General features: G+C 42.2%; 1 protein-coding gene across 2 annotated transcripts in view; it reads left to right on the forward strand.

The window, feature by feature from the left end:
• Window positions 1-2,165: 2,165 nt before the first annotated feature.
• Window positions 2,166-26,318, forward strand: part of gosr1 (golgi SNAP receptor complex member 1) — a 116,706-nt gene continuing 92,553 nt past the window's right edge. The window contains exons 1-4 of one of the 2 annotated variants that reach the window (XM_080210518.1): window positions 2,166-2,230; window positions 16,018-16,138; window positions 19,584-19,671; window positions 23,652-23,759. In XM_080210518.1, coding sequence (XP_080066644.1) covers window positions 2,200-2,230; window positions 16,018-16,138; window positions 19,584-19,671; window positions 23,652-23,759 — 348 coding nt within the window. In that variant the 5' untranslated portion in view covers window positions 2,166-2,199. The remainder of the gene's footprint in view (window positions 2,231-16,017; window positions 16,139-19,583; window positions 19,672-23,651; window positions 23,760-26,318) is intronic. The other variant, XM_080210519.1, reaches the window with a different exon arrangement.

Below are 26,318 nucleotides of genomic sequence, written 5' to 3' on the forward strand. Positions count from 1 at the left end.
CCACCGCATCTTCACATTCAACAGTGTTACCATCACTGAATCCCCCACTGTCAACATCCTTGGGATTATCATTGTCCAGAAACTCAACTGGACTCAGCACATAAACACAGTAGCTACAAAAGCAGGTATGAGGCTAGGAATATTGTGGTGAATAACACATTTCCTGACTCCCCAAAGCCTATCCACCATCTACAGGGCACAAGTCAGGAGTGTGATGGAATACTCTCCACTTGCCTGGATGGGTGCAGCTCCAACAATACTCAAGAAGCTTGACACCATCCAGGACAAAGCAGCCTGCTTGATTGGCCCACATCTGCAAATATTCAGTCTCTCCACCACCGAAGCTCAGTAGCAGCAATGTGTATTATCTACAAGATGCACTGCAGCAACTCACCAAAGATCCCTAGACAGCACCTTCTAAACCCACAACCACTTCCATCTAGAAGGACAAGGGCAACAGATACATGGGAACCTGCAAGTTCCTCTCCAAGCCACTCACCGTCCTGACTTGGAAATATATCACTGTTCCTTCGCAGTCACTGGGTCAAAATCCTGGAACTCCCTCCCTAACGTCATTGTGGGTCAACCCACACCACACAGACTGCAGTAATTCAAAAAGGCAGCTCATCACCACCTTCTGTAGGGTGGGCAATAAATGCTAGCCAACCAGCGATGTCCACATCCCACAAATGAATTTTTTTAAAAAGTTAACTTTTTCCAATCTTTCATGAGATTAGCCCAAACACCAACAATGTGAGAGTTCTCTGCTCGTGATGATAGTGCCTGTGACAAGTACAGCATATAATAGATTATCAGCATAAACATTTATCAGATGCCCCTCTCTTCATACTATATACATCAAAGAAGGAATGATAACAATTAACCCAGTTCACAACCTGTCAGCTTTAGCATTCCAATATTTAGTATGAAAGTTGAAACAGAGCCAAAGGGAACATTTCTACGGATTATTAAAAACTTGGTCAAAGTCGATTAGTTGCACTGATTGCATAGTGCAAAAATGATCATAAGTGAAAGATACGAACTTTTAAATAGAAGTGAAGGGCCTGATCTTAACTCTATGGAACTGGGAGAGTCGTGTCCTTTAAACATTTTTGATATAACAAGGCTCTTGCAGATTCCATGGGAAAACATGTTAGATTAGCACATATCAATGATAACTTCTTACACATCAGAATAATTTAAGAGATTAATTTTCAGTGTTTAAACTTTGAAATGTTGAATATTGACCTTTGGAGCCAATTTACAGCAAATATTGAGGAAAATCACAAAGCGGGTGAAAGGAAAAGGGGAAGAAGTTGTTTTGAGAATGGTTAGATTGGGTAAAATAATAATTGAAAAGAGGCAAGTGATGGAGTGCTCATTAATCAAACTTTGCAAACTATTATAAAAAGCCCCCCATGGGTGTAGTATTAAGTTTATTTATTTGTGTCACAAATAGGCTTACATTAATGAAGTTACTGTGCAAATTTTCTGAATCTAGCCCTTTTCATCTTATATGTGTCCATTGTTCTATCAGATTAAATATAAAAGCAAAAGCAAGGTTCATGCTGGTGATCTGAGAGCGCTGAGAAAGAGTTAGCAGGTCAGGAGAGCAGCAGATAGTGTCTCAAATTTATGCCCTTGCATTTTCTTTCACAGGGCAGTTTTTATTGTAAACCGTAAGGGAAAATGCTGGAAGAAAATCTCAGCAGGTCTGGCAGCAACTTTTACGCAGTTTTTATGTTGGTGTTGCAATAGCACTGTCTGCCAGGCTGCAAACAGGAATGTGACTGCCTTTGGTGTTGAGTTTGATTGGTGGCGCCCCAGCAGCCTACACCCTGGATTGGCTCTGGCAATGTGGCAGAGAACAGAGACACATCACAAGCTTCAGGTGCCAGCCCTGAGCTGCGCGCAGGCGCGGTGGTCTGCCCGGAGCGGCCCCTTTAAGAGCACAGCATGTACCATCAATCCCAGAGGGGGGTACAGGTAATAAAGAAGTATCTCCTCAGAGAAATAGATCGCGTTATGAAGAGGTAATCGGGAAAGCTACATTAGTATTACGTATAATTTATCCAAACTGTTTGTTTGAGTGGATAGGTGTATTTCCTCTCTTTCCCGCCCCCCTTGCTGGGAAGGATTTCCCCCCCAGGACACTGATGATAATGCGTTGGTCCAAGCGGGTGACGCTGGAAAACAAAGATGGCGGCGGGGAGTAGCAACTACTGGGAAGGTGAGGAGGCCGGAGCGGAGCCGGGGCAGGGCTGGAGGAGCGGGACCGGGGCAGGGCTGGAGCAGGGCTGGAGCAGCGGGGCCGGGGATGGAGATCCAGGCCCGGCCGAGCTGGACCGCTGGGGCAGGGGGACTCGAGAGCCGGACTGGAAAACAGCGGCAAGTTGGCCCTTCCCCAGTGATGGCTCTGGGAAGCCGGCGGGCTCGGGGGTGTTCATCCTCCCTTAGTCAGTGGCAGGAGAGGCCGCACACGTCGCCCTTTCCAGCTACTCCTCAATATCTGGATGTTCAGCGAGGGGAAGAGGGCATCAGTCCCCCTTTAACCCGAGATGTCTCCCTCTCCAATCCCTGGGGGGACTCTGCAGCTGTTTGGATGGGGGAGGGGGAAGGGGAATGGGAATGGGGGGGGGGAGGAATCTAATCCAGCCTCCAGTGTTACTGGATATCTTCACACAAACAGCTGGAGGATTCGGGAGGTGTCACAGTGGTTAGCACTGCTGCCTCACGGCGTCAGGGACCCTGGTTCAATTCTGGCCTCGGGTCACTGTCTGTAGAGTTTGCACCTTCTCCCTGTGTCTGTGTGGGTTTACTCCGGGTGCTTTGATTTACTCCCACAGTAAGAAGTCTGACAACACCCACAGTCCAGAGATGTGTTGGTTAGGATGATTGGTGGTGCAAAATTGCCCTTTAGTGTCCCTAAATATGTGAGTTGGGGGAATTGGCAGGGTAAATACTTGGGGTTACGGGGTTAGGGTTTGATGAATTGTTGTCAGTGCAGACTCAATGGGCCGAAAGCCCTCCTTCTGCACTGTAGGAATTTGGTGATTTCAGCTTTCTGCAACTTCTCCCCGAGTGGAGGTCAAACTTTGATCCTTGTTCGGCTCTGATGAAGGGTGATCCAGACTCAACGTTGGCTCTATTCCTTTGCCACAGATGCTGTCAGACCCACTGTGGTTTTCCAGCATTTTCTGGTTTTCCCACACCATTGTGTAGCTTTGCCGGGTGTGGCTTCAACTTTAGCCATTTTTATTTACACAGGAAGATTAGAGTAGATTTTAGCTGATGAACCCATTTTGCATCAGCATTCCTTTATCCTCTGATTTAGAATGTATTCTTTGGTCGTTGTATTAGGCTGTGTCAACTGGCATCTATTTTGTACCTACTATGGTGATATTTTGTAGCCCATGCGTACACATATCATTGGTAAAAGATGTGCATTCCTACAATATCTTTCATAACTTTGGGGTGTTCAGACATGTTTTGCAGCCAGTGAAATACTTTTGAAATGTTATATTGTAGTAAAAATGGTAGCTGGATATGCATACAGAAGTTTCACAAACAGCACAGTGGTAATGAGCAGATGATTAGTCTTTGTGACATTGTTTGATGATTCAACATTGGCTGGGAAATTGGGAATGGGAAGAACTCTTTCCATAATCTTATCATGGGATCTCCACCAGTGAGGATAGACACTAATAACATTTCACCAGTCAGCTCCTTCGACTATATGGTAGTGTCAACCTCGATTATCAGTGCAAGGCTTTGAATTGCAGCTTTAATTCATATCGGCGCAGGCTCGTTGGGCCGAAGGGCCTGTTTCCCGTGCTGGGTTGTTCTTTGTTCTTTGTTCTATCTTCTGCTTGGCTGGCAAGTTTGCTGCCACTGAAAGAAAACTGATGCCCTTTATGAATAAGATTAATTTTTGAAAGGTAAGATTTAGGCATTTTCCCCTAAGAAAGTTTACCATTTTTGATACTTATCTGGTTCAGTTTTAAGCACATTGAAGTAGTTTAAAGTTTATTTATTCGTGTTATGAGTAGGCTTACATTAACACTGCAATGAAGTTACTGTGAAAATCCCCATGTAGCCAAACTCTGGCGCCTGTTTGGGTACACTGAGGGAGAATTTAGCATGGTCAACACAGCTAATCAGCACAACATTCGGACTGTGGGAGGAAACCGGGATGCCCAGAGGAAACCCATGCTGACACAAGGAGAATGTGCAGACTCAGCACTGACAGTGACCCAAGCTGGGAATCATGATGGGTGGCACGGTAGCACAGTGGTTAGCACTGCTGTCTCACAGCACCAGGGACCCGGGTTCGATTCCAGGTCTGGGTCACTGTCAGTGCTGGGTCTGCACGTTCTCTCCATGTCTGCTTGGGTGTCCTCCAGATGCTCTGGATTCCTCCCACAGTCCGAAGATGTGCAGGTTAGGTGTATTGGCAAGTCTAAATTGCCCCTTAGTGTCAGGGGGACTAGCTAGTGTAAATGCATAGGGTCATGGGGATAGAGCCTGGTTAGGATTGTGGTCGGTGCGGAATCGATGAGCCGAATGGCCTCCCTCTGCACTGTAGGGGTTCTATGAACTGAACTTGGCTCCATGACACAGTGAGGCAGCAGTGCTAACCACTGTGCCGCTGTAATCAAAGATCAAAGTAATTTGATTCATATGTAAATATTAAGGTATATTCTACTTTTGGTGGGTCTGTGAGTTTATGTGATAAGTAGCTAATCTAAATAGATCAAATCAGCCTCGTTAGTTATTACTGGGAACACCATCACAGCAGTTGGTCAGCTGCCTTCATCAGAGGGAGAGTGGTTCTGCTATCCAGCTTGTGGGAGTAAAAGAATCATGAAATGAGCTAGCAGGAAAGGAGAAGTTAGTAAAGCATTCTCCGAGCAGGACAGCTGGCAGAATTGGAATAGGTACTGTTGGAAAGAGCAGTGGCAATTGCCAAAAGAGGTGGTAGCTGTACCTGCAGCTGAATTGATATAAGATCAGTTTTTCCTGTAAAACATTTAGTTCATATTGGCACCATGTGCTCCTCCTGCAGCTCCTAGCATATATAGTAAATTTAAAACATTGCTATAAAAGCAATTTCTTACTCCCAGTTTTTGCTTCTTTCCTGCTGTTAATACTTCTTCAGGACAGGAGACAACTGCAGGACTTTCCTGGTGTGCTTTTAGCTTGAAGCTTCTGTTTTTGCAGCAGAAAATGAGTTTTAGGTGCTTGAAGTAAGCAGAGGTTACCATTCTGAGGAGCTACTAAAATTTGAAGGTGATACGCACCATAAACGCACATATGTTGCTGACGAAGCTTGCCTTTCTTAGTTTGGCATCAGTTGACGCCCCCCTTCACATGTTATTGTTCATCATAAACTCCCGTCTGTATGAGTACTGTTTGTAATATCAGTAGAGAAATGAAATGGGTACGTTGTTTTTCAAGTAACCAGCAGAATTCAAGTGTTAATTTTCGCGGTGAATTGAGAGTGGTTGATATAATTGTGATAGATAACGGACTGAGTCAGGAGAAAAGCGTTTTTCTTTCATGGGATGTGTGTGTTGTCCTGCAATTTTTGTCCATCCCTAATTGCTCTTGAACTAAGTGACTTGCTAGGTCATTTCAGGAGGCAGTTAAGAGTCAACTACATTGCTGTGGACTTGGCGTCATAAGGAGGTCAGACCAGAGTATAATTTTGAGATTTTATAGGGTGTGAAAAAGGCAAATGGGATACTTTATCAGTTGAGATCATCGATTTCAAAAGCAGGGAAGTCATGTTGGAGTTGTAAAGAACTTAGGTGAGGCCACAGCTAGCGTACTGTGTGCAGTTCTATTCACCACATTGTAGGAAGGACGTGATTGCACTGGAGGGGGTGCAGAGGAGATTAACCAGGATGCTCCTGGGATTGAACATTTAAGTTGTAAAGAGAGGTTGGGTAAGCTTGGGTTGTTTTCTTTGGAAGCAAACACCACTAGCTTTCAGAGTACTGCTCCTTTATCAGGTGAGTGGGAGATCTGTTCACAGGGCATATATCTCCCGCTCAACCTGACAAAGGAGCAGTGCTCCGAAAGCTAGTGGCATTTGCTACCAAATAAACCTGTTGGACTTCAACCTGGTGTTGTGAGATTTCTTATTTTGTTTACCTCAGTCTGACGCTGGCATCTCCTCTTGTTTTTTTTGGAGCAGAGAAGACTGAGGGGGTGACCTAATCAAGGTGTACAAGATTGAGGGGCATGGATGGAGTGGATAAGGAGCAGCTGTTCCCCTTAGTTGAAGAGCCGCTCACTAGGGGGCATTGGTTCAAAGTGAGGGGCAGGAGGTTTCAGGGGAATGAGAGGAACACTTTTTTTTACCTAGAGGGTGGTGACTGTCTGGAGTGCACTGCCTGGGAGGGTGGTAAAGGTGGGTTGCCTCACATCCTTTAAGAAGAACCTGGATGAGCACTTGGTCCATAGCCCTGAATGTTATGTGTCAAGTGCTGGCAGATGGGACTAGGTGGGAATTCAGGTGTTTCTAATGTGTCAGTACAGACTTAATAGGCCGAAGGACCTCTTCTGTGCTGTATGATTCTATGCTATTGCAGATTTATTCAAATTCCACCAGCTGCTTTTGTGGAATTTGAACCCATGTCTCCAAGACAGTAGCCTGAGCCTTTGGGTTGCTAGTCCAGTGACGTTACCACTATGGCACCATCACCACACTAACAGAGAAGAGAAAGGGCAGGTAGTTGAATGTGTGGCAAAGATAGGAGCATGTGGAAACTAGTGGTGTGTGAGTAAGGAAAGAGGCACAAAAACTCAATAGGAGGTGGAAGAAGTTGTGATTTGGAAAGCTTTTGGAATTGGGTGGGGCAAGGGTAGAATTTTGGAGCTAGATCAAAAGACAATTACATGCTTGAGGCAGAATGCCCAGGAACTGAGTACCTGTATTAGTGTGTTAGCAGAAAAAGGTCGGGATTGGGAGTGTTGGATGATAAATAAAGAGGGAAGGGTCAGGAGCTGAACCCTTGAGGGCGAGTTCAGTACTCAGATCTGTTGAAGAAAAGACACAAAAAAATCAGCTGTCACAACTACTGCATTATTGTTTACTGGCAGGGTGAAAAATAGAAATTGATCTCCAGTTGAGAAAACAGTCTGATCTCTTAGTGGAAATGACTTGTGGTTATGAGGTGTACCAATTTCACTTCATACTTATGTCAGAAGGTTACTCTACTCACGCGGAACACTGAATTCAAAGACCAGCTGGCTGCCTTTAATAAACACAGAGGAACAGTTTCTGAAAGAGACTTTTCAGTGGGTGGTCGTTGACAGATAAAGAATAGTAGTGAAGCAGATGAGAGGAGGTGGTGACTGCTGACTAAACACAGGCAGACTTAGTACAGGAAAATCCTGTGAATTTCGATTTTCATAGTTTACATCACTTATAAGGAAGCCAATGATACTGGTACAAGAGAGGCAATTGATAAAATGCATGGAGACCCTACTCAAGATGGTAGTGCAGAGTCAAAATTCAGGGCACTGATGGCCTGTTTTTCAACCATGACTGGAAGTCGTGAATGGAAATACAAATAGGAAGAAAAACCTGAAAAACGTTGGATCCTTTCCATAGAACCACATTGATTGTGGAGCAATTTAATAAGGACGTAAGAACTAGGAGCAGGAGTAGGCCATCTGGCCCCTCGAGCCTGCTCCACCATTCAGTAAGATCTTTTTGTGGACTCAGCGCCACTTACCCACCCATTCACCTTAATTCCTTTACTGTTCAAAAATTCATCTATCCTTGCCTTAAAAACATTCAATGAGGTAGCCTCGACTGCTTCATTGGGGAGGGAATTCCACAGATTCACAACGCTTTGTGTGAAGAAGTTCCTCCTCAGCTCAGTGCTAAATTTGCTTCTCCTTATTTTGAGGCTATGCCCCCTAGTTCTAGTTTCACCTGCCAGTGGAAACAACTTCCCTGCTATCTACTCCCTTCATAATCTTATATGTTTCTAATTTAATTATATCTTTCCAATTTAATTTAGTAGACGTGTTTAAAATTGTGAAAAGATGAGACAAAATAGAGAAAAGCAGACTGGGTCAAGAGAAAGGAGCTGTAGCTATGAAATTTAAAATAGCAAGTTTGACACAGAGGACATTGTTATGCTGCAAACAGCCATTAACCTATTCAAGTTTGGATAGGTGGCTGAATGAGAAGGGGTTGATGGCGATGTGGAAACGATGGGCCAGTGAAATTAGAATTGTTTGATCGTGGAGAAATATTGATGTGGATTGGCTATTTTGGTGTTCTCACCTTTAAAAAAGGGACACCATCACCTGAGATTGGAAAGAACTATTTCACAGCAAACTGATGGGTGTGTTGAGGGGAAAAAATTTCCTACTCCATTCAAAATTAGCTCATTTGCAGAGAGCATACATTGGTGCTTATCTCCAGTCTTGTACAAAACTTGAAGTGGGTGGAATGGTGGCACAGTGTTTAGCACTGCTACCTCACAGCGCCAGGGACCCTGGGTTCAATTCCCAGCTTGGAGCACTGTGTGGAGTTTGCACGTTCTCTCCATGTCTGCCTGGGTTTCCTCCCACAGTCCGAAAAATGTGCTGGTGTGGTGCATTAACCATACTAAATTCTCCCTCTGTACCCAAATAAGTGCCAGAGTGTGGCGACTAGGGGATTTTCACAGTAACTTCATTGCAGTGTTAATGTAAGTCTACTTGTGGCACAAATAAATAATTTTAAACATAAAGTATTGGTGCACTAATACGTTGGCTTCTTTGATGTAATTTTCTTAGTATTGATTTCACAATGACAAAATAAGCCCAGTAACAGCACAGAATGTAGGAAAAACTATAAAAATGTACTTTGCATTGGGAACAATAATTCATGTGTTTGTGATTTTACAGTGGAAATTTTCTGTTTCCTTTCCATTGTGGCACTTTGCACGTATAATTGCACTTTGATCAGTAAGTTTGCGGTCGACACAAAGATTGCTGGAGTTGCGGATAGCGATGAACATTGTCTATATATAGATAGGCTGGAAAATTGAGCGGTGAAATGGCAGATGGAATTTAATCCAGATAAATGCAAAGTGATGCATTTTGGTAGTTCTAATGTAGGGGGGAGCTATACAATAAACAGCAGAACTATCAGGAATATAGACACACGGAGGGACCTGGGTGTGCAAGTCCACAGATCCTTAAAGGTGGCAGCACAGGTGGAGAGGGTGGTGAAGAAGGCATGTGGCATGCTTGCCTTTATTGGATGGGGCATAGAGTATAAAAGTTGGCATATGATGTTGCAGCTATATAGAACGTTGGTTAGGCCATATCTGGAATACTGCGTCCAGTTCTGGTCGCCAGACTACCAGAAGGACGTGGAGGCTTTGGAGAGAGTACAGAAAACGTTTACCAGGATGTTGCCTGGTATGGAGGGTCTTAGCTATGAGGAGAGATTGGGTAAACTGGGGTTGTTCTCCCTGGAAAGATGGAGGATGAGGGCTGACCTAATAGAGGTGTATAAAATTATGAAGGGCATAGATAGGGTGAACAGTGGGAAACTTTTTCCCAGGTCAGAGGTGACGAACACAAGGGGTCACAAGTTCAAGGTGAGGGGGGCAATGTTCAACACAGATATCAGGGGGACGTATTTTACACAGAGGGTGGTGGGGGCCTGGAATGCACTGCCAAGCAAGGTGGTTGAGGCAGACACGCTGGGATCGTTTAAGACTTATCTGGATAGCCACATGAACAGACTGGGAATAGAAGGATATAAACGAATGATCTAGTTGGGCGCATGAGCAGCACAGGCTTGGAGGGCCGAAGGGCCTGTTTCTGTGCTGTATTGTTCTTTGTATAATACTTTTTCACCTGGAGTATATTAACGCAAGCAAATCATGTACTCCATGTGACTATTACATGTTACAAACAGTTGTAGTCAAAGCTAAGTTGCTCCAATTTTGCTGTGTTTTTTATTATACTCGTCAGTTTCCTGTTCCTTTAGTTTATTGGGTTTTACATAAAGCTTCACAGCCCATTTGTATCTGTGTCAATGTTTACCCTTCCCACATTAATATGACAGTCAGATATTTGTCTCATTCCATGATTCTTTTTGGAAATTGAATTTTTTATTAATTTTTTTTAACAACTTGGATTATGCAATTTAACAGGAATCTCTTCAAATTTCCGCAAGGATTGCTGATTGGCACTTGTGTTTTTTTTATAAATTGAGAATCTGTCCATAATGATTTCTGTCTTCAGAACTATACTGGTTGTTTACCGTTTCCTGTAACCAGACAGTTTGTTTGCCTTTTTATAAATTGTTATCTGGGTAAGTGGTCTGTTGTATTATTATGAGCAATGAGCTTTCCATTTGTCAGCCACTTTCCATTTACAAGCCCATCGATTGCTTTTGCAAGTAAGCCAGTGAACCTGTGTAGTGATATTTCCTGACAATGGTCAAACTCTGTTGTCAGTTTGTTCACATTTTGAAATGTAATTCTCATTAGACTCAATTCATTTTGAAGACCATCTGCCATCCCTTTGTAAAGCTGCAACTATTAGTTATATTTTTCAAGTCTTATCAAATCTCAGTTCCGCACCCCCGCTTATGTTTTTGTATTAGCTGTCTCTGTGCTACCTTGCAAGAAAGAGCAGACACAACATACTGTATCATCCTTGCATAAGGATTATACTTTGGCAAATCAGACCACAAGGCTGTGCTCTGCTCCCAGCTTACAAGCAAAAACTGAATCAGGAGAATGCGTCAAAGAAAGTCATGCAATGTTAGTCTGAGGAATCGGATGATCACTATGGGGCTGCTTAGAGTCAGTAGACTGGTCGGTATTTAAAAACTCTGCAACCAGCCTGAACGTGTATGCCACTACAGTAACTGACTTCATTAGTAAATGTGTAGAAGACTGCGCCGAAGAAGCAAATCTGCGTGTTTCCCAACCAGAAACTATGGATGAGCAGCGATATCCACTGCTTGCTGAAGTCCAGGTCTGAGGTGTTCAAGTCAGGGAACCCTGATCTATAAAGAAAACCAGATATAATCTATGGAGATGCATCAAAGATGCCAGAAGACAGTACTGGACCAGACTAGAATCTCTGGCTAGCCACATGGACTGCTGCCATCAATGGCAAAGTCTGCAAGACATAACAAGCTACAGGCAGGTAAAATTGTCAGCTCCAATGCACCCCTCCCTGGGTAAGCTCAATGCATTATATGCCCGTTTTGAGCAAGAGATCAGCGACAGCATGCCCTTCGTCTTAGAAGCCTCAGATGAACTTGTATCCGAGGTCACCATTGCTGACATCAGAGCAGCGCCTTCTGAAAAGTCAACCCACGGAAAGCAACTGGCCCAGGAAGGGTACCTGGTTGAGCATTCCGATACCGTGCAGACCAGCTGGTGGGGGTATTCTCAGACATCTTTAACCTCTCTTTACACTAATCTGAGGTCCCTACCTGCTTCAAGGAGACAACCAATCATCCTGGTACCAAAGAAAAGCCAAGCAGCTTACCTTAACGATTATCGACCGCTGGCTCTGACATCCATCATTATGAAGTGCTCGAAAGGTTAGTCATGGCACAAATCAATTCTTGTCTACCAGACTGCCTGGATCCACTACAGTTTGCCTACCACCACAACAGGCCCATAGCAGATGCCATCTCCTGGCCCTACACTCAATCTGGAACATGTAGATAACAGAGACACCTTTGTCAGACTCCTATTCATAGACTACAGCTCAGCCTTCAACACCTTTATTTCTACGAGACTCATCTCCAAATTTCATGGCCTGAGGCTTGGCCCCTCCCTCTGCAATTGGATCTGAGACTTCCTAACCCACAGACCACAATCAGTAAGGTTAGGCAACAACAACACCTCCACGATCAACCTCAACACTTGCTATATGCCTTATACTGTGTGGTCAAATTCCCGTCCAACTTAAGTTTGCTGATAGTACCGTTGTGGATTGGATCTCAAACAATGACGAGACACAGTACAGGGAAGAGAGAGAGAATCTGGTGAACTGGTGCAATGACAATAATCGCTCCCTCGAACAAAACGAAGGAGATAGTCATCAACTTCAGGAAGTGTGAATGACTCAAGTGATTTCTGAAACTTGATGCACTTCGAGCTGATGTGTCACCATGATATAAGGGGCATTTATGCAGTCATTGTGAAAATTTAAACTTTAAATAACCTTAATGCTTACATGGTAGAAGCAAACTGTAAATGACATGTGAAAGCATTCATAAAATTTTAATACTTTAAAACAATGCAGTTCAAATTCCTGGACTTCAATTTAACTGCCATGTTGTGCGATACTTTGTTCGGTCTATTTTTTGAACTGTTCACCATCTGATACCATTTTCATTCAGTTTCAGGATAATTAATAGCAACAGCTGCCACATGCTCTTTACAATGTGTTTTATTATATGTGCAACCAAAGCTACTGAAGTTGCACAGAGACTTTATAAACATACGCAACATGCCTTTAGCATCAACGAGGTGGTCAGCAGTCTTTGGAACTCTACCATAGTGGGTTTATTACCCAGCTCCATGACAGGAAAATCCAGAATGGTGTGAGAGCTTCATCATTGGCAACATTCTCCATTGTGTAGCATTTGAGCAAGTGCTCCACCCACCTTCCCATCTGCTTGCCAGTAGGAAGGTCCCAGGAAATGATGACAATCCATCTGAAGTCATTAAAAGTGGAAAACCAGCACAGCTGCAGCATTCTCATGAACATTTCTCACTCTACTCGAAGGAAAGATTTGAGCCTCAAGACGTGTTGTTAAAATAAGTCACCTTGCACAGAGCAAAGGGGATCTGTAACAATTACCAAGGTATCTTCATGTTAAGTATTGTGGGAAAGGTCTTTGCTCACATTAATCTGACAAATTGCAGAGCCTGGCTTCACAAATCTACTCTGAGTGTCTCAGGTTTCAGAACTGGCAGATTTACCAGTTGAATATGTTTCTCATTGGCAATTACAGGAGAAGTGCCACAAACAGTACACACCTCGCTACATTGCCCTCATAGACCTCACCAAGGCTTTCAACCTTGCTTGTCAAGTTGGACTCTTACTGCTGAAGAAGCTGGTCTGCCCACCTGGAAGTCATTTTTTTCTTTCCACCTGAACATTCGCAGCTTTATCAGTCACAATGGAGCATCATCAGAGGTGTTCAAGATCGGCAGTGTGCCAAAGCAGCGCTGTGTCCTGGTGCCACAACTCACTTTGGCACATTTTTCTCCATGTGGCTATTGAATGCCTTTAGTGGTTCCATGATGGTGTCTAGCTGCATGCCAGAGCTGTTGGCAAGATGTTCAGCTTGGCAAGACTGCGTGCCAAGACCAAAGTGCATAATGTCCTAGTCTGTAAGTTGCTGTGTGCTATTGACAATATTCATTGCAGGAGCAACATACACCCTGGATGCTGTCCATCATTTCCGAGATGGATGGGTGCCTTAAACACAGCATGTCTATCACCAACTGAAAGGACGGAGGATAGGTTTCCACAGGCGACCAGGACAGAGGATAGGTTCCAACAGGTGACCCATTTAATGCATACAATTAGAATTTATGAAGATATATTTATATTGATTGGTGCAAACTTCCTCATTAAATGCCATGAATTGGTTGTGTTGGTGGATATTCGGAAATGAGACTTTCATCATTTACTGAAGGATTCCAACCAGAGACAATATCTGATCTCTTTTCCTATCTGAAGCAGGTGCAATGTATTTACATGTCTGTTCTGTCTGCAAACTGAACCCTATGTATTAATATATGTAGCTTCTAGCACATGCAAAATGCTCCACACTGCAAATCTGACATGATCTTAACTTGGTTGTCAGTGTAATTTTGAACACATTCTGAGTTATTAAGCAAATGTCCAATTCTGGAATCGCATGTAATGTGCCCAATACTTGCGTTTAGCAAGCACAGGCTGGCCCATATACCTTAGTGTGCGTAAATTACAGCGACAACCACTTTAAGATTGTCTGTCAGGCTTGTAGTGTGATGCATCAACTGGTATGGTCTTCATAGCCACGTCTCTACCAATCAGAGTCCTCTTGCCAAATGATCAACGCTCTCTTATACAGTATAAAGTTGTTGTTTCCCCTGTCGTTGGTATTCTTTAATTGTCCTCATGAGTAAAAGGTGAAAAGCTTTGAAAAATATATTTTTTCAGCAGTACTCAAGAATAAGAACCAGAAAGAGGAAATACCTGAGGATTAAATGTGTGATGTGGTATTTTCTATCCCCAGCTATTGTAGTTTTCCTCATTCCTCCTCTTAAACAATATGTAGCTGTAACGATATGGCACTTAATCAGATGCAGTCAACCAATGTCCATAGTCATTTAGCCTCTTTAGTGTGTCATTAGAAAGATGTTGATGCCAGATGAGCGGTTTAATTATGACTTAACAGGCAGTCATGAATATTCCATCATTTAGGTTTTGACTGTCAATGTGCTCCTGAAATGGTTGTGCCACCCTGATTGCATTCTATCTTCCCAGATTTTGTTGGTGCTGGGGAAAGGTAGGGCAATGGATTCCATTCAGTTTCCATCAGTGTAAGATTTAAAGCAGGGGGAAAATATCAATCAACATGTACAAAATACATCTGCATGTTCATATTCTCTTAAGTGGCCGCTCCAGTGGTGTTTCCTGGGCTACTTATTTCAATGACAAGGTTGATCGTACAGGTATGTTGGAGTCGTGATTAAACTGTATAGAGCTGTGGTCAGAACACAACTTCAGTGTTGTGTCCACTTATGGTCATCAAGATATAAAGGTACAATGAAGAACCGCAATACTGGTCTTGAGTCTTGGGAGATTCAAGTTATGAGGAAAGACTGAAAAAACTAACTGTTCAGCTTTGAAAAAGGTCACCAAGTGAAGATCTGAAAATTGGGAGTAAGTGAGGGGTATACAGCTTCAAAATGGTTAAAGTTAAATTTCGGGCTGCTATCAAAAAATGTTAACCTTGGCTTATTGGCAGCATTCTTCCTGAGTCAGAAGTTTGTGGGTTTAAGTCGCAATCCAGAGACTGAGCACAAAATGTATGCTCACACTTCATTGTGATATTGAGAGAATACTACATGGTCAGAAGTGTCATCTTTAAGATGAGGTATTAAACTGAGGTCCCACTTATCCTTCCGAGTGGGTGTAAAATAACCCATGGCACTATTCAAAGATCCAGTAAGCTTTCCAGTGTCCTGATAATGTTTACCTCATTTATCTCTCCTCTATGGGATCTTGCTGTGCACAAATTTGGCTGCAGTCTTTCCCTACGTTATGATCGATACTGTATTTGAACAGTTTTATTGGTTGTATGCTGCTTTGGAAAAGGTGTTACGTTAAATTTCTTAATTCGAACAAAGTGTGATCAAGTGGAAAGGAATGCTGGATAGAGTTTTGGAGGCAAATAAAGCTCTGCAAGTAATTAGATTGTATGGAGTTTGCACCTTCTCCCTCTGCCCCTATGGCTTTCAAAACAACTTTTGACTGGTTTCCTCCCATACTCAAAAGATGTGCAGTTTAGTGAATTGGCCAAGCTAAGTTGTCCCTTAGTGTCCCAAGATGTGTAATTAGGGGGATTAGTGGGGTGGTTGCATGGGATTACAGGGATAGGGCCTCGGTGGAATGCTCTGTCAAAGAGCTGGTGTAGACTCAATCGGTCGAATGGCTTCCTTTTCCACTGTAGGACTCTATGATAAGATGCTGCAATATGGTGAGGTACCTTTCAGGGGCATTCTGAAGACAAAGTTGAATTGTGTTTACCCAACCATGATTATGGTTTTTGTGTTTGGTAGCAAACTTCAAATGAAAGTTGGGGTTTCACTTAACACCATTCAAATTGCAGGTATTGGTTACATTACAGTACTCTTGCGGAAACATTCCCACAATTATAAAATCTAATTCATCTTTCTTGTTGATGTGTGTCTTTTTTCCCTCATTTTAGATGAAAATTGGTAATCTTTTGCTTTGCTTGTACAGATCTGCGGAAGCAAGCTCGGCAACTGGAGAACGAACTTGATTTGAAACTGGTGTCCTTCAGCAAACTCTGCACAAGTTACAGTGGTGCCACAACACGAGATGGGCGACGCGACAGGTATAGGTACTACACAGCAACTTTTTTTCTTTGTTTTTACTACTGTCCTGAGTCCTCAGAAGAAACTTGGGCTGGAATTCTCTGATCTCGCCATCGCTGCCAGCAAGAATGGAGAATTTGGCACTCAGCCAAAACTCCATTCGCAGCAGCGGGACCGGAGAATCCCAGCCGTGGGCAAGGTCGGTATCTGTTTCTCAAACTGAGAGAGATTAATTAATTTTATGAAACCTTGACTGCCATAATTTTAAAATTTTAGCAGTTATGCTCTGATATCTGGAACCTAATGGTAAGGATCTTGATGATTTCTGTTGATTGCTAGAAAGCATTAAAAAGCAGTGCTTGGGGGGGGGGGGGGGGAAATAAGTAATGATAGAATCCCCTACAGTGCAGAAGGAGGCCATTCAGCCCATCAAACTTGCACCAGCAACTATGCCAACCAGGCCCATGTATTTACCCAACTAATCCCCCTTTCGCTAAGGAGCAATTTGGGAAGGCCAATCCACCTAACCAACACATCTTTGGAGTGTGGGAGGAAACTGGAGCACCTGGAGGAAACCCACTCAGACTTGGGGAAAACGTACACATTCCACACAGACAGTCAACCGAGGGTGAAATTGAACCCCAGTCTCTGGCGCTGTGAGGCAGCCGTGCTAGCTACTGTGCTACCCCTAACATGGACAGAAACATGGAAAAAGTAGTCTATTTAAACAAACGTGTTTCGGTTGCTGTTCAAATTCAAACTCTTGGTTTGTGATAGACTTTATTGTCATGATTTGGCCACCGATAGAGAACAGAAAGATTTGCATCTTTGTATGGGTCAGCACTGCTACCTCACAGTGCCAGTGACCCTGGTTCAATTCCTGGCTTGGGTCACTGTCTGGGTAGAGTCTGCACGTTCTCCCTACGTCTGCGTGGGTTTCTTCTCACTGTCTGAAAGACGTGCTGGCCATGCTAAATTCTCCCTCAGTGTACCTGAATAGGCACCAGAGTGTGGTGACTAGAGGATTTTCACAGTAACTTCATTGCATTGTGAACGTAAGTCTACTTGTGACATTAATAAATAAACTTAAAAACTTGATTTGACCTTTTGGATTCGGGATTTCCAGCTGAGGTACCCAAATTGAAATACTAGTGAAACTTTAAGTTTGCATTATCTCTAACAAACATTTTGAGCTTGCCTTCTCAACACAGTAAGTGGTAAAGTCTAACAGGTTTATTCAGTAGCACCAGCTGGCAACTCCACATCTCTTAAACACAATGTAACCATCTTTTCCCATAAAAACATATCTTACTGCTCTTTTCTGTGTTCCCTTCCTTGACGGGGCTTTTCCTCCCCTCAAGGAATAGGAAATGTACATTATTTCCCCTCTTCTCTCTAACATTGAGAAATGAACCAATTTTAGTGACCACCTCATTGTCCTTGTTGACATTTGTTAGCCCAACACTGACCTGGGAATGAATCTGTAACTTTCCTAAACATTGTTATTCAGCTGGTCATTGTGTTAACAAACAAATCCCTCTGGAAAGCATGCAAAGAGCTTTATTTTTAAGCACTGCCTCCTTAATTCCTGCTTGCAACACTTGAGCTAATTATGCCTCAGCATTTAGGGAATACCATGAGTTTCTAGGTAAGAAGAATTTTATTGAGAGGAAGACTTATGTTTGCATATTAACTTCATTCATTGGAGATTTGGCCGTGATCGTATAAGACTACTGAACCTTGAGATTCACTGTGACCATATAGCTGATCTCATCGGGCCTTGTATCATTCAATTGCATCCAATTTTTATGTATTTATTTTCTACAATGGGTACTCAGCCTATTTTCTGCATGGGAGCACAGTGGTTAGCACTGCTGCTTCACAGTGCCAGGGACCCGGGTTTGATTCCTAGCTTGGGTCACTGTCCGTAGAGAGTTTGCACATTCTCCCCGTGTCTGCTTGGGTTTCCTCCGGGTGCTCCAGTTTCCTTCCACGTTCTGAAAGATGTGCCGGTTAGATGCATTGACCCGAACAGGTGTCGGAGTGTGGCGACTTGGGGAATTTCACAGTAACTTCATTGCAATGTTAATGTTAGTCTTACTTGTGACTAAGCATACTTGAGAAATCCCTTTCTATAGTATATGAAACTAGTTAAAGGTGTTAAGGATTGCATGTCACGCTACTGTCAGAAGTCATTAGTGATGCATTTGACAATGAAAGTGGTACTTGTGTAGTTTTTTTACCATCGTATGCTGCCAATTTTGGTCTGTTTCTTTAGTAAACTCACTTTTGATTAGGATGGCAGATAAGTTATTACAGTGCATTCTAGTTCACAGAACAGTCCAGTAAGCTTTAAAAGCAATCAGATGCAATCAAGTTTGCTTGCTTAGTCATTTCAGTGCAGCAATTGTCCAGTTTCTTTCCTTAGATGTAGCGATGCAAGGTAGCTTGGCAGCTGTGGATCTGAATCTCAACTATCATGGCATATTCCCTTTATTTAGTAATCATTTGCTCTTAATTGTATAGCAGAGATTGAATCAAATAATTTAAAAGTTTAGCAAGAGAATTCCAGAGAGCGAGAGCATCGTCACTAAAAGATGAGCCTCTAATGATAGCAAGGAGAAAGAACATAAAAGCATTTCAGAGGCTAAGGAGATCAGGGTAAGCAAAGGGATGGATGTTTGTAGAAGATCCCCAAGTTGGGTGGCAATGTGTAATGCAATTCGATTCCAGGAATGTGCTGAAAATCAGGCCTCCTTGTTAGTTGAAAAATCAGACTATATTTTTCGATAATCTTTGCTTTGATTTATTGTTGTCACATGTATTAGTATAAAGTGAAAAATATTGTTTCTTGCATACCGTTCATAGAGAAGGAAAAGAGAGTGCAGTATGTACTGTTTTAGTCATAGCCAAGATGTAGGGAAAGATCAGCTTAATCTGGGCATGCTGAGGAATTTTTTCATTCCCTCCAACTACCAACGCAGTGCTTTATTATTCCTCTGCCCTCCAACCTTTCTCATCCAAAAGACAGCGCCTTTTGATTTAATTATGATGCGGTGAGAAATCAGCTTTGTTGTCTCCTTATCTGTGGAAGGCTATAACTTCATTCGTGGCACAGTGGTTAGCACTGCTGCCATTCAGCAACAGGAACTTTGGTTCAGTTCTGGCATTGGAGTTTGTATGTTCTCTCCATGTCTCCGTGGGTTTCCTCCAGATGCTCCAGTTTCCTCCCACAATCCAAAGACATGAGAGTTAGGTTGATTGCCCATGCTAAATTGCTCCTTACTGTCAGGGGGGTTGCTATTGAATTGTGTTTTACCAACAGCAGAGGGACTTTTGGGAAACATGAATTTGCCACTTAGGCGGATTAACAAATTTAGTACTTTAATGGTACTTCAAAGCAAATTGTGTGTGGTCCTGCTTTTTTCTTGTACTATTGTGCTAGTTTTTTTTCTCTTTCCATTCTTCCAGTTCTGACACGACACCTCTTCTCAATGGGTCGAGCCAAGACAGGATGTTTGAGACGATGGCTGTGGAAATAGAACAGCTGCTAGCCAAGGTGAAATTGAACCTTCAGTCAATTGTTGCTATAATGAAATTTTAAGAATAGTTCCGGTCTCTAGATCACTGTAATGCTAAGTTTTGATGGGATTACTTATTAGTACTGCTCCACCCTTCACAAACATCTCCTCAGCCAGAGCTCTGTGTTTGTATCCTGTTTTATTGAACTCGCATCTACCTTTTTCTCATATCAATGTTCACTTTTCTTCCTTCGCCAGAAAAATCAATTACTTCAAAATTCTCATTCTCCTCGCATATAGAAATTGTTAGATGAAGAAAAATCAAAATCCATACTGGTAATTGGGGGACATGATGTGGATATGCCAGCGTTGGACTGGGGTAAACACAGTAAAAAGTCTGACAACACCAGCTTTAAGTCCAACCGTTTTATTTGATAGTGAGTTTACTGTCAAATAAATCGGTTCAACTTAAACCTGGTGTTGTCAGACTTTTTACGGTAATTGGGGGACACAACATTAATGGAGCTGTCAACGTTGATCATCCCTGCATCTTAGTTCACACCTCTCAGACTTGACTCAAATCTTTGAGACTTGACTACTGTGTGCGTGTGCATGCGCTTGTGTGTGTGGGCTTGTGTTCCCCATCCCACTCCACCACCACCATCATCACGCAACACTCTGAAAACTTTCCTAAGCTACTTTGCCTTATTTCATTCCTCCGAGTCTTCAGAAGTCTCCTTGAAACATATGCTCTGCTTTGTCCGTCTCTCTTAACTTTTCTTCTGTTTCTTCCTCAGCATTTTGTTTTCTCTATCCCGTTCCTTCCCCTTTACCAAGCACTTTGGAACATTTAGAGTACTATACAAGTGGATGTATTGTTTCTTCTACAACGTTAGAAATACTTAACAGCCCACTTTTTCTCATTCGTCTGTTATTCCATATGTCTTTAGGCCTCGCATCTCTACCCGCTAACAGAAGTGCATAAATAATGATTTCTGACAGATTTGTGAAGTAACCTTGTACAAAAGTTACAATATGTGACTTTACATGTTGTTTTGTTTTATTTTACTTTACTGCTATGTACAGTAAAATTTCAAGTCTTAAAATGAAAATCAACAAGATGCCATGGAAATACGTCAATGGCTAAACTTTTGAGAGTGTTATTAGCAAAAGTACCTCAAAAATGATGATAATTAGCATGATCTGAAAGTTGTGATTGTGAGTGGCATATGTATTGTTACAAAGTCTTAATTTGCTACTAGGGCTGATAATAACGACTGATGAACCTAAATGACACTGTAAGCTTTGCAGCTGTTTTTTTCCCCAGAGCTGCTGCAGCATTACAGCACTCCAAATGATCTAAACCCAGCTGTGTCACTGTGCACTGTCATGTTTCCCTTCTAATGCTCTCAAGGCAACTTGTTATTATTCATTGTGTAAACATGAGATCCACATATTGTCCTTTGCCGTTTCTGATCGGCACTCAATGCCTTATTTGGACTGCATGTATTGACACCACTATTACTCACCTGACTGGAGATGACATCAACTACACTGGCATCTGCATTGCTGTTAAATGGCAGGGAATGATTTCAGACACGCACAGTTTAGATTATGTAACCACCCCTCCATATCCTGCACTTTGGGAAAAGTAATCGATTTCTATTATGTAAAATACCTACGACATATTTAGGGTAACGCATTATCAGCTTCTCTAATTTAAAAGTTTAAAGTTTATTTATTAGTGTCAGAAGTAGGCTTACATTAACACTGCAAGAAAGTTGCTGTGAAAATCCCCTAGTTGCCACACTCTGGCACCTGTTCGGATACACTGAGGGAGAATTTAGCATGGCCAGTGCACCTAACCAGCACATCTTTTGGACTGTGGAAGGAAACCCATGGGGAGTGTGTGCAGAATCTGCACAGAATGACCCAAACTGGGAATTGAACCTGGGTCCCTGGCATTGTGAGGCAGCAGTGCTAACCACTGTGCCTCCTGGGTCACTTGCACTTAACCAGAAGAAGAAAGCTCACAGCTTGTCGGTACTGTTGTAATGATTTGGGTAAGTGATGGGAAGCAAACAGGAGCTTTTTTGAAAATTCCTGAAAATGCATAGCTGTGCACATTTTGGTCACATTTATTTTGCCTCGCCAATCCCAATTCATCACCCAAAGTGCTTTTCCTTAATTGACTTTGTGCATCTTTTTCCCCATGCGTAGAGTTCCAAAACATCAATATATCTGTTCTGTTTTTCACTTGAAAGCACATCAGTCAGCTGAGCTGAGCACAGATGCGAAGAAAAGTTAATACCCCTTTTAAAAATCAAATGTTAGAATTAGAGAAAAGTGTTGGTATTTATATAACAGCTCATCACATCTTTCAGGGAAAAAAAAAGGCATTTCACATTAAATTGTTTTTGTTCAAACACAGCCATTTTGTGCTTAACAATACCCAACAAACAGTAATGAGATCAGTGACTGGTTAATCTTTTGTCGAGAGAAGATACCCAGCTATCGTGGGATATCAGTCGATGTAAGAAGTCTGACAACACCACGTTTAAGTCCAACCAATTTATTTGATAGTAAACTCGCAAGCTTTCGAGGTTTGCCCCTTTGTCAGGTTTGCCCCTTCTGGCCAGCACTCTCCATTCACCTGACGAAGGGAAAACCATGAAAGCTTGCAAGTTTACTATCAGATAAATTGGTTGGACTTAAACCTGGTGTTGTCAGACTTCTTACTGTGTTTACCCCAGTCCAACACCAGCATCTCCACATCATATCAGTCGATGGCCAGAGGAGTGTCAGTTACGTGGTCCTGCACTTCTGACAATGTGAAACTCTGTGTTGAAGTGTCAGCCTAGTTTAGCATGCTGAAGCTTTAGATTGAGACTTGCGCCCATGTTTCTGATGCTTAGATAAGAATGCTACCAAAGGAGACAATCTGACCGTTAATTGATCTAAAGCATCTGCTCTTTTTGTTCCTCTTGCCTCTGATGCTGCCAGACCGATTGAGTGTTTCCAGCACTTTGTTCTTATTTCAGATTTCTAGCACCCATAGTATTTTGCTTAGATACTTAAATATTTGTTTGTCATCACCCTTGACATTGGGAGGACCATTGGGAATTAGCAGGGAAAAGTTGTTGAATCTGTTTAGGGCTGAACTGGATTCATTTGCATACTATGCCAGATGGTTTTGAGGTAGAATAGCCTAGATGCTGCTGGTTTACACAATGACAATGGAAAGAAGGACTCACTGCTACTATGCGCTGACCATCAAGAAATATCAATAATATTTAGTCCAAGGCTGAGTCTATGTGAATACTCTGTGATGTAGGCTTCCTGTATCTCAATTATAATTGTATTAAAATTAATGTAGCTGCAATAAGAATTGACCTTCACTCAAATTTGCATTGTTGAATATTCTACTTTAATGAACATCTTTTGCTGGCATGAACCAAGGGGAGGTGAAGGCCTTGTGATATCATCGCTAGGCTATTTATCCAGAAACTCAGCTAATGTTCTGGGGACCTGGGTTTGAATCCTGCCACGGCAGATGATGAAATTCAAATTCAATTTAAAAAATCTGGAATTAAGAATCGACTGATGACCCTGAAATCATTGTCAATTGTCGGGAAAACCCATCTGGTTCACTAATGTCCTTTAGGGAAGGGAATCTTCCGTCCTTATCTGGTCTGACCTACTTCTGACTCCAGACCAGCAGTAATGTGGTTGACTCTCAACTGCTCTCCAAGGGAAACTAGGGATGGGCAATAAATGCTGGCTAGCCAGGTCCCATGAATGGATAATAAAAAAGGACTTGGAAATATAGTACTTGCCTGTATTCTTAACAAGGGGAATGCTTTACCAACTGCGGTGCCAAAAAAGGAAAGGGTAAGGAAGAGAGAAAATTGGAAAGAAATGCTATGAATTTCTGTCTCACAGTGCCAGTGCTGCATGCGCTGGTGTTATTTTTGTATGTATATAGACCTCTCATGTTTTTATTTGTTTTTGTCTTCAGCTCACAGGAGTAAATGACAAAATGGCAGAGTACACTTCAACGCCTGGTGTTACATCATTGAATGCAGCACTTATGCACACACTACAACGGCACAGAGATATCTTACAGGTACAAAGAATCTTCACTAAATTGCACTCTGGCCTTAATGTGAAAGCAGAAGTATTTCATTGATGGAGCAACCCAGGATATGAGGAAATATGGTTGTGTCTGGTTTTCCGCTCCAATTTTCTCCTTGTTTTGGGATCGTTGTGTGGGCATGGTTGCCACTAACCTCCTAATCTTTCACAAGTACCAGTTATTAACATGCAGCAGTTGTGGACTTGCCAACTTTAAGGGCGTTCAAATGGTCAGTGGATAGGCGAATGGATAACATTGGAATAGTTTAGGTTAGAGGGTCATTAGATTGGTTCCACTGGTTGGCGCAACATCGAGGGCCGAAGGGCCTGTATTGCGCTGTAATGTTCTATGTCTATGACTTTAAAAGGCCAGTATTGACAACCAACTAATGTTGGGGTGAATTAAAGTCAAGTGTCAATTGCATACTTAAATCAGGCCCCTCACTAAACGAGCATCACTGGGGACATGTGCCTAGACATGTTAATAGTATGTTCGTTAGATTGTTAAGCTACATAGGTGAAGAATCTTGATAAATTGAGTACTTGGGGACATTTGTAATGGAAATTGGTGGTGGTACTGAGGAAAAAATAGAGTATAATAGGAGACTGCTGGTAGGTAGGAAACATTCAAATGTAATGCTGCATTCTGTGAATAAACCATTAAAGAGAAAAGTACTTCAGCTGATTTGGAATTGATTTAACATGGTAACAGAGGGAGGTTGCTTAAAAAAATTCCCTGACAGGAGATTGTAATCGAGTTATTTCTGTGAAAAAATGACTGTTGCTGTGGTCCGTAACAATTGGTCTATTTGAAAAATCCCAAAATACCTTCTGTGATTATCCCCACCCTAGAAAGAATGACAGTTTTAGTTCCAGCTTTTCTGCACACTTGAGTGCCCTACATTCAGGGAGAAGGACATTCATCAAGGCAGAAATATGAGAGAAAATTCAGAGAGTTTTGCAGCACCACACAAAAATGTCAGAGATAAATTTTTAATCCTGAAGGTTTAGTATACACTAAAAGAGATGGTTAGCAAGAGTGGAAATGTCTAGGAAAAGTGATGGGGTGTAATGGGAAGACAATAATTCTCCAATATGGCCATCACACAGAACTAGGTTAATTTGAATTTGTTATAATTCAGTTCAGAAACTCCGAAGTGTTTTATGAAGTCCGCCTGGGTAATTTCTGCAATTTAAATTTGCCTAGGGTGAGCATGAGATGCTTCACTTCAGGTGTGATTCAGCTGACCCACTGGAGAGTTTTTATCAAATAAAGTTTATTTAAGAATATAGTTAGCTTATAACAATAACTTTTACAAATTACAAACAAGAAAAATAAAACATCCGTTTATATTGTATAACCCTTAATATATGAAATGTTCCAATCACGCAAATTTCGCTATACAAAATCCTTGCCACAGGTTTAGCACAGAAAATACAAATGCTCATGTGATGTAGGAACTTAGTTCTTTCGTTGGCTGCTGCAGTTCTCTTGATATACACACACAAGCTTGAAGTCAGAATGGTTTTCCAAAACATCGGGGGAGAGAGAGAAAGTTCTAGATACTAAATAGCCCATCAACAACAGGATTTTCATTCCAGGAAGGCCAGGAGACCTGCTTCCAGCTAGCCAGCAGAATCTATAATACCAGGGTGAGCAAGAGAGAAAAACTGCCTGCGGCTTAATCTGGGCAGCTTCTGACTAAAACAGCAGCTGGCAGCAAAATTGAAGGTGAAACCTTAAATTCACGATGAAGAAAAACAAACTCCAAAACACATGACCTGCCAGCCAGTCTCCCCCTAAAATGCAGGATCATAAGAGATCCCAGAAAATACCTGAGACCCAGAGTAAAAATGGACACAACCCCATTTAAACCATTGAAGCAGCAATGAAAGGACTTCTAACCAGACAGCCCAGCAGCAATGAAATCAAAAGGTCTGCTTACAATAGCAGAGAACGTGATTTTTTTTTTAACTTCATAAATGTACACTGGCATCACAGAATTGATAAACTTTCAGACTCAGCAATTACTAGAAGTTGATGAGGCACCCTGTAGTTCACATATTCTTTTATTTGACAGTTATGAAGAGCAAAATAAGGTGGATAAGGTGCTGGATAATGATGAAGTGATACTGATGCCCAGGATTGGGTGATCCCAAACCCCCAAAGGGCAACTGCCTAAAGTTGGTTCTAAGCTAATGTACGTACTGGAAGGATCCAGTGAATGGATGAATTTGACTATAGCAGGGAGAGTAGGGAAAGCTACTATAAAGTTCAAGGATTGGCTAAATGTCCCAGTTGACCGATTAAAATAGTATGATCCTTGTGTTTGCAAAATGAGGTGGAACATTGGAAAGCAAGAAAACGCAGCCCTTAGTGGATTTGAAAGTGGGTCTAACACTAGGAAACGATCACATATAGGGACAGAATCTCTGATCATGGTTGGGAGAGCTCAGTTGCTATAGCGCAGAAAGGGATAGGATAGCACTTGAGGTCATAGATAATGCAAGAAAGGTATCTAGTTTCTGATTTCAGCTGGCTTAGGCTGAT

This window comes from Carcharhinus amblyrhynchos, chromosome 23, assembly GCF_965287045.1.
Source record: "Carcharhinus amblyrhynchos chromosome 23, sCarAmb.v2.hapA, whole genome shotgun sequence".
Lineage (NCBI taxonomy): Eukaryota > Metazoa > Chordata > Chondrichthyes > Carcharhiniformes > Carcharhinidae > Carcharhinus > Carcharhinus amblyrhynchos.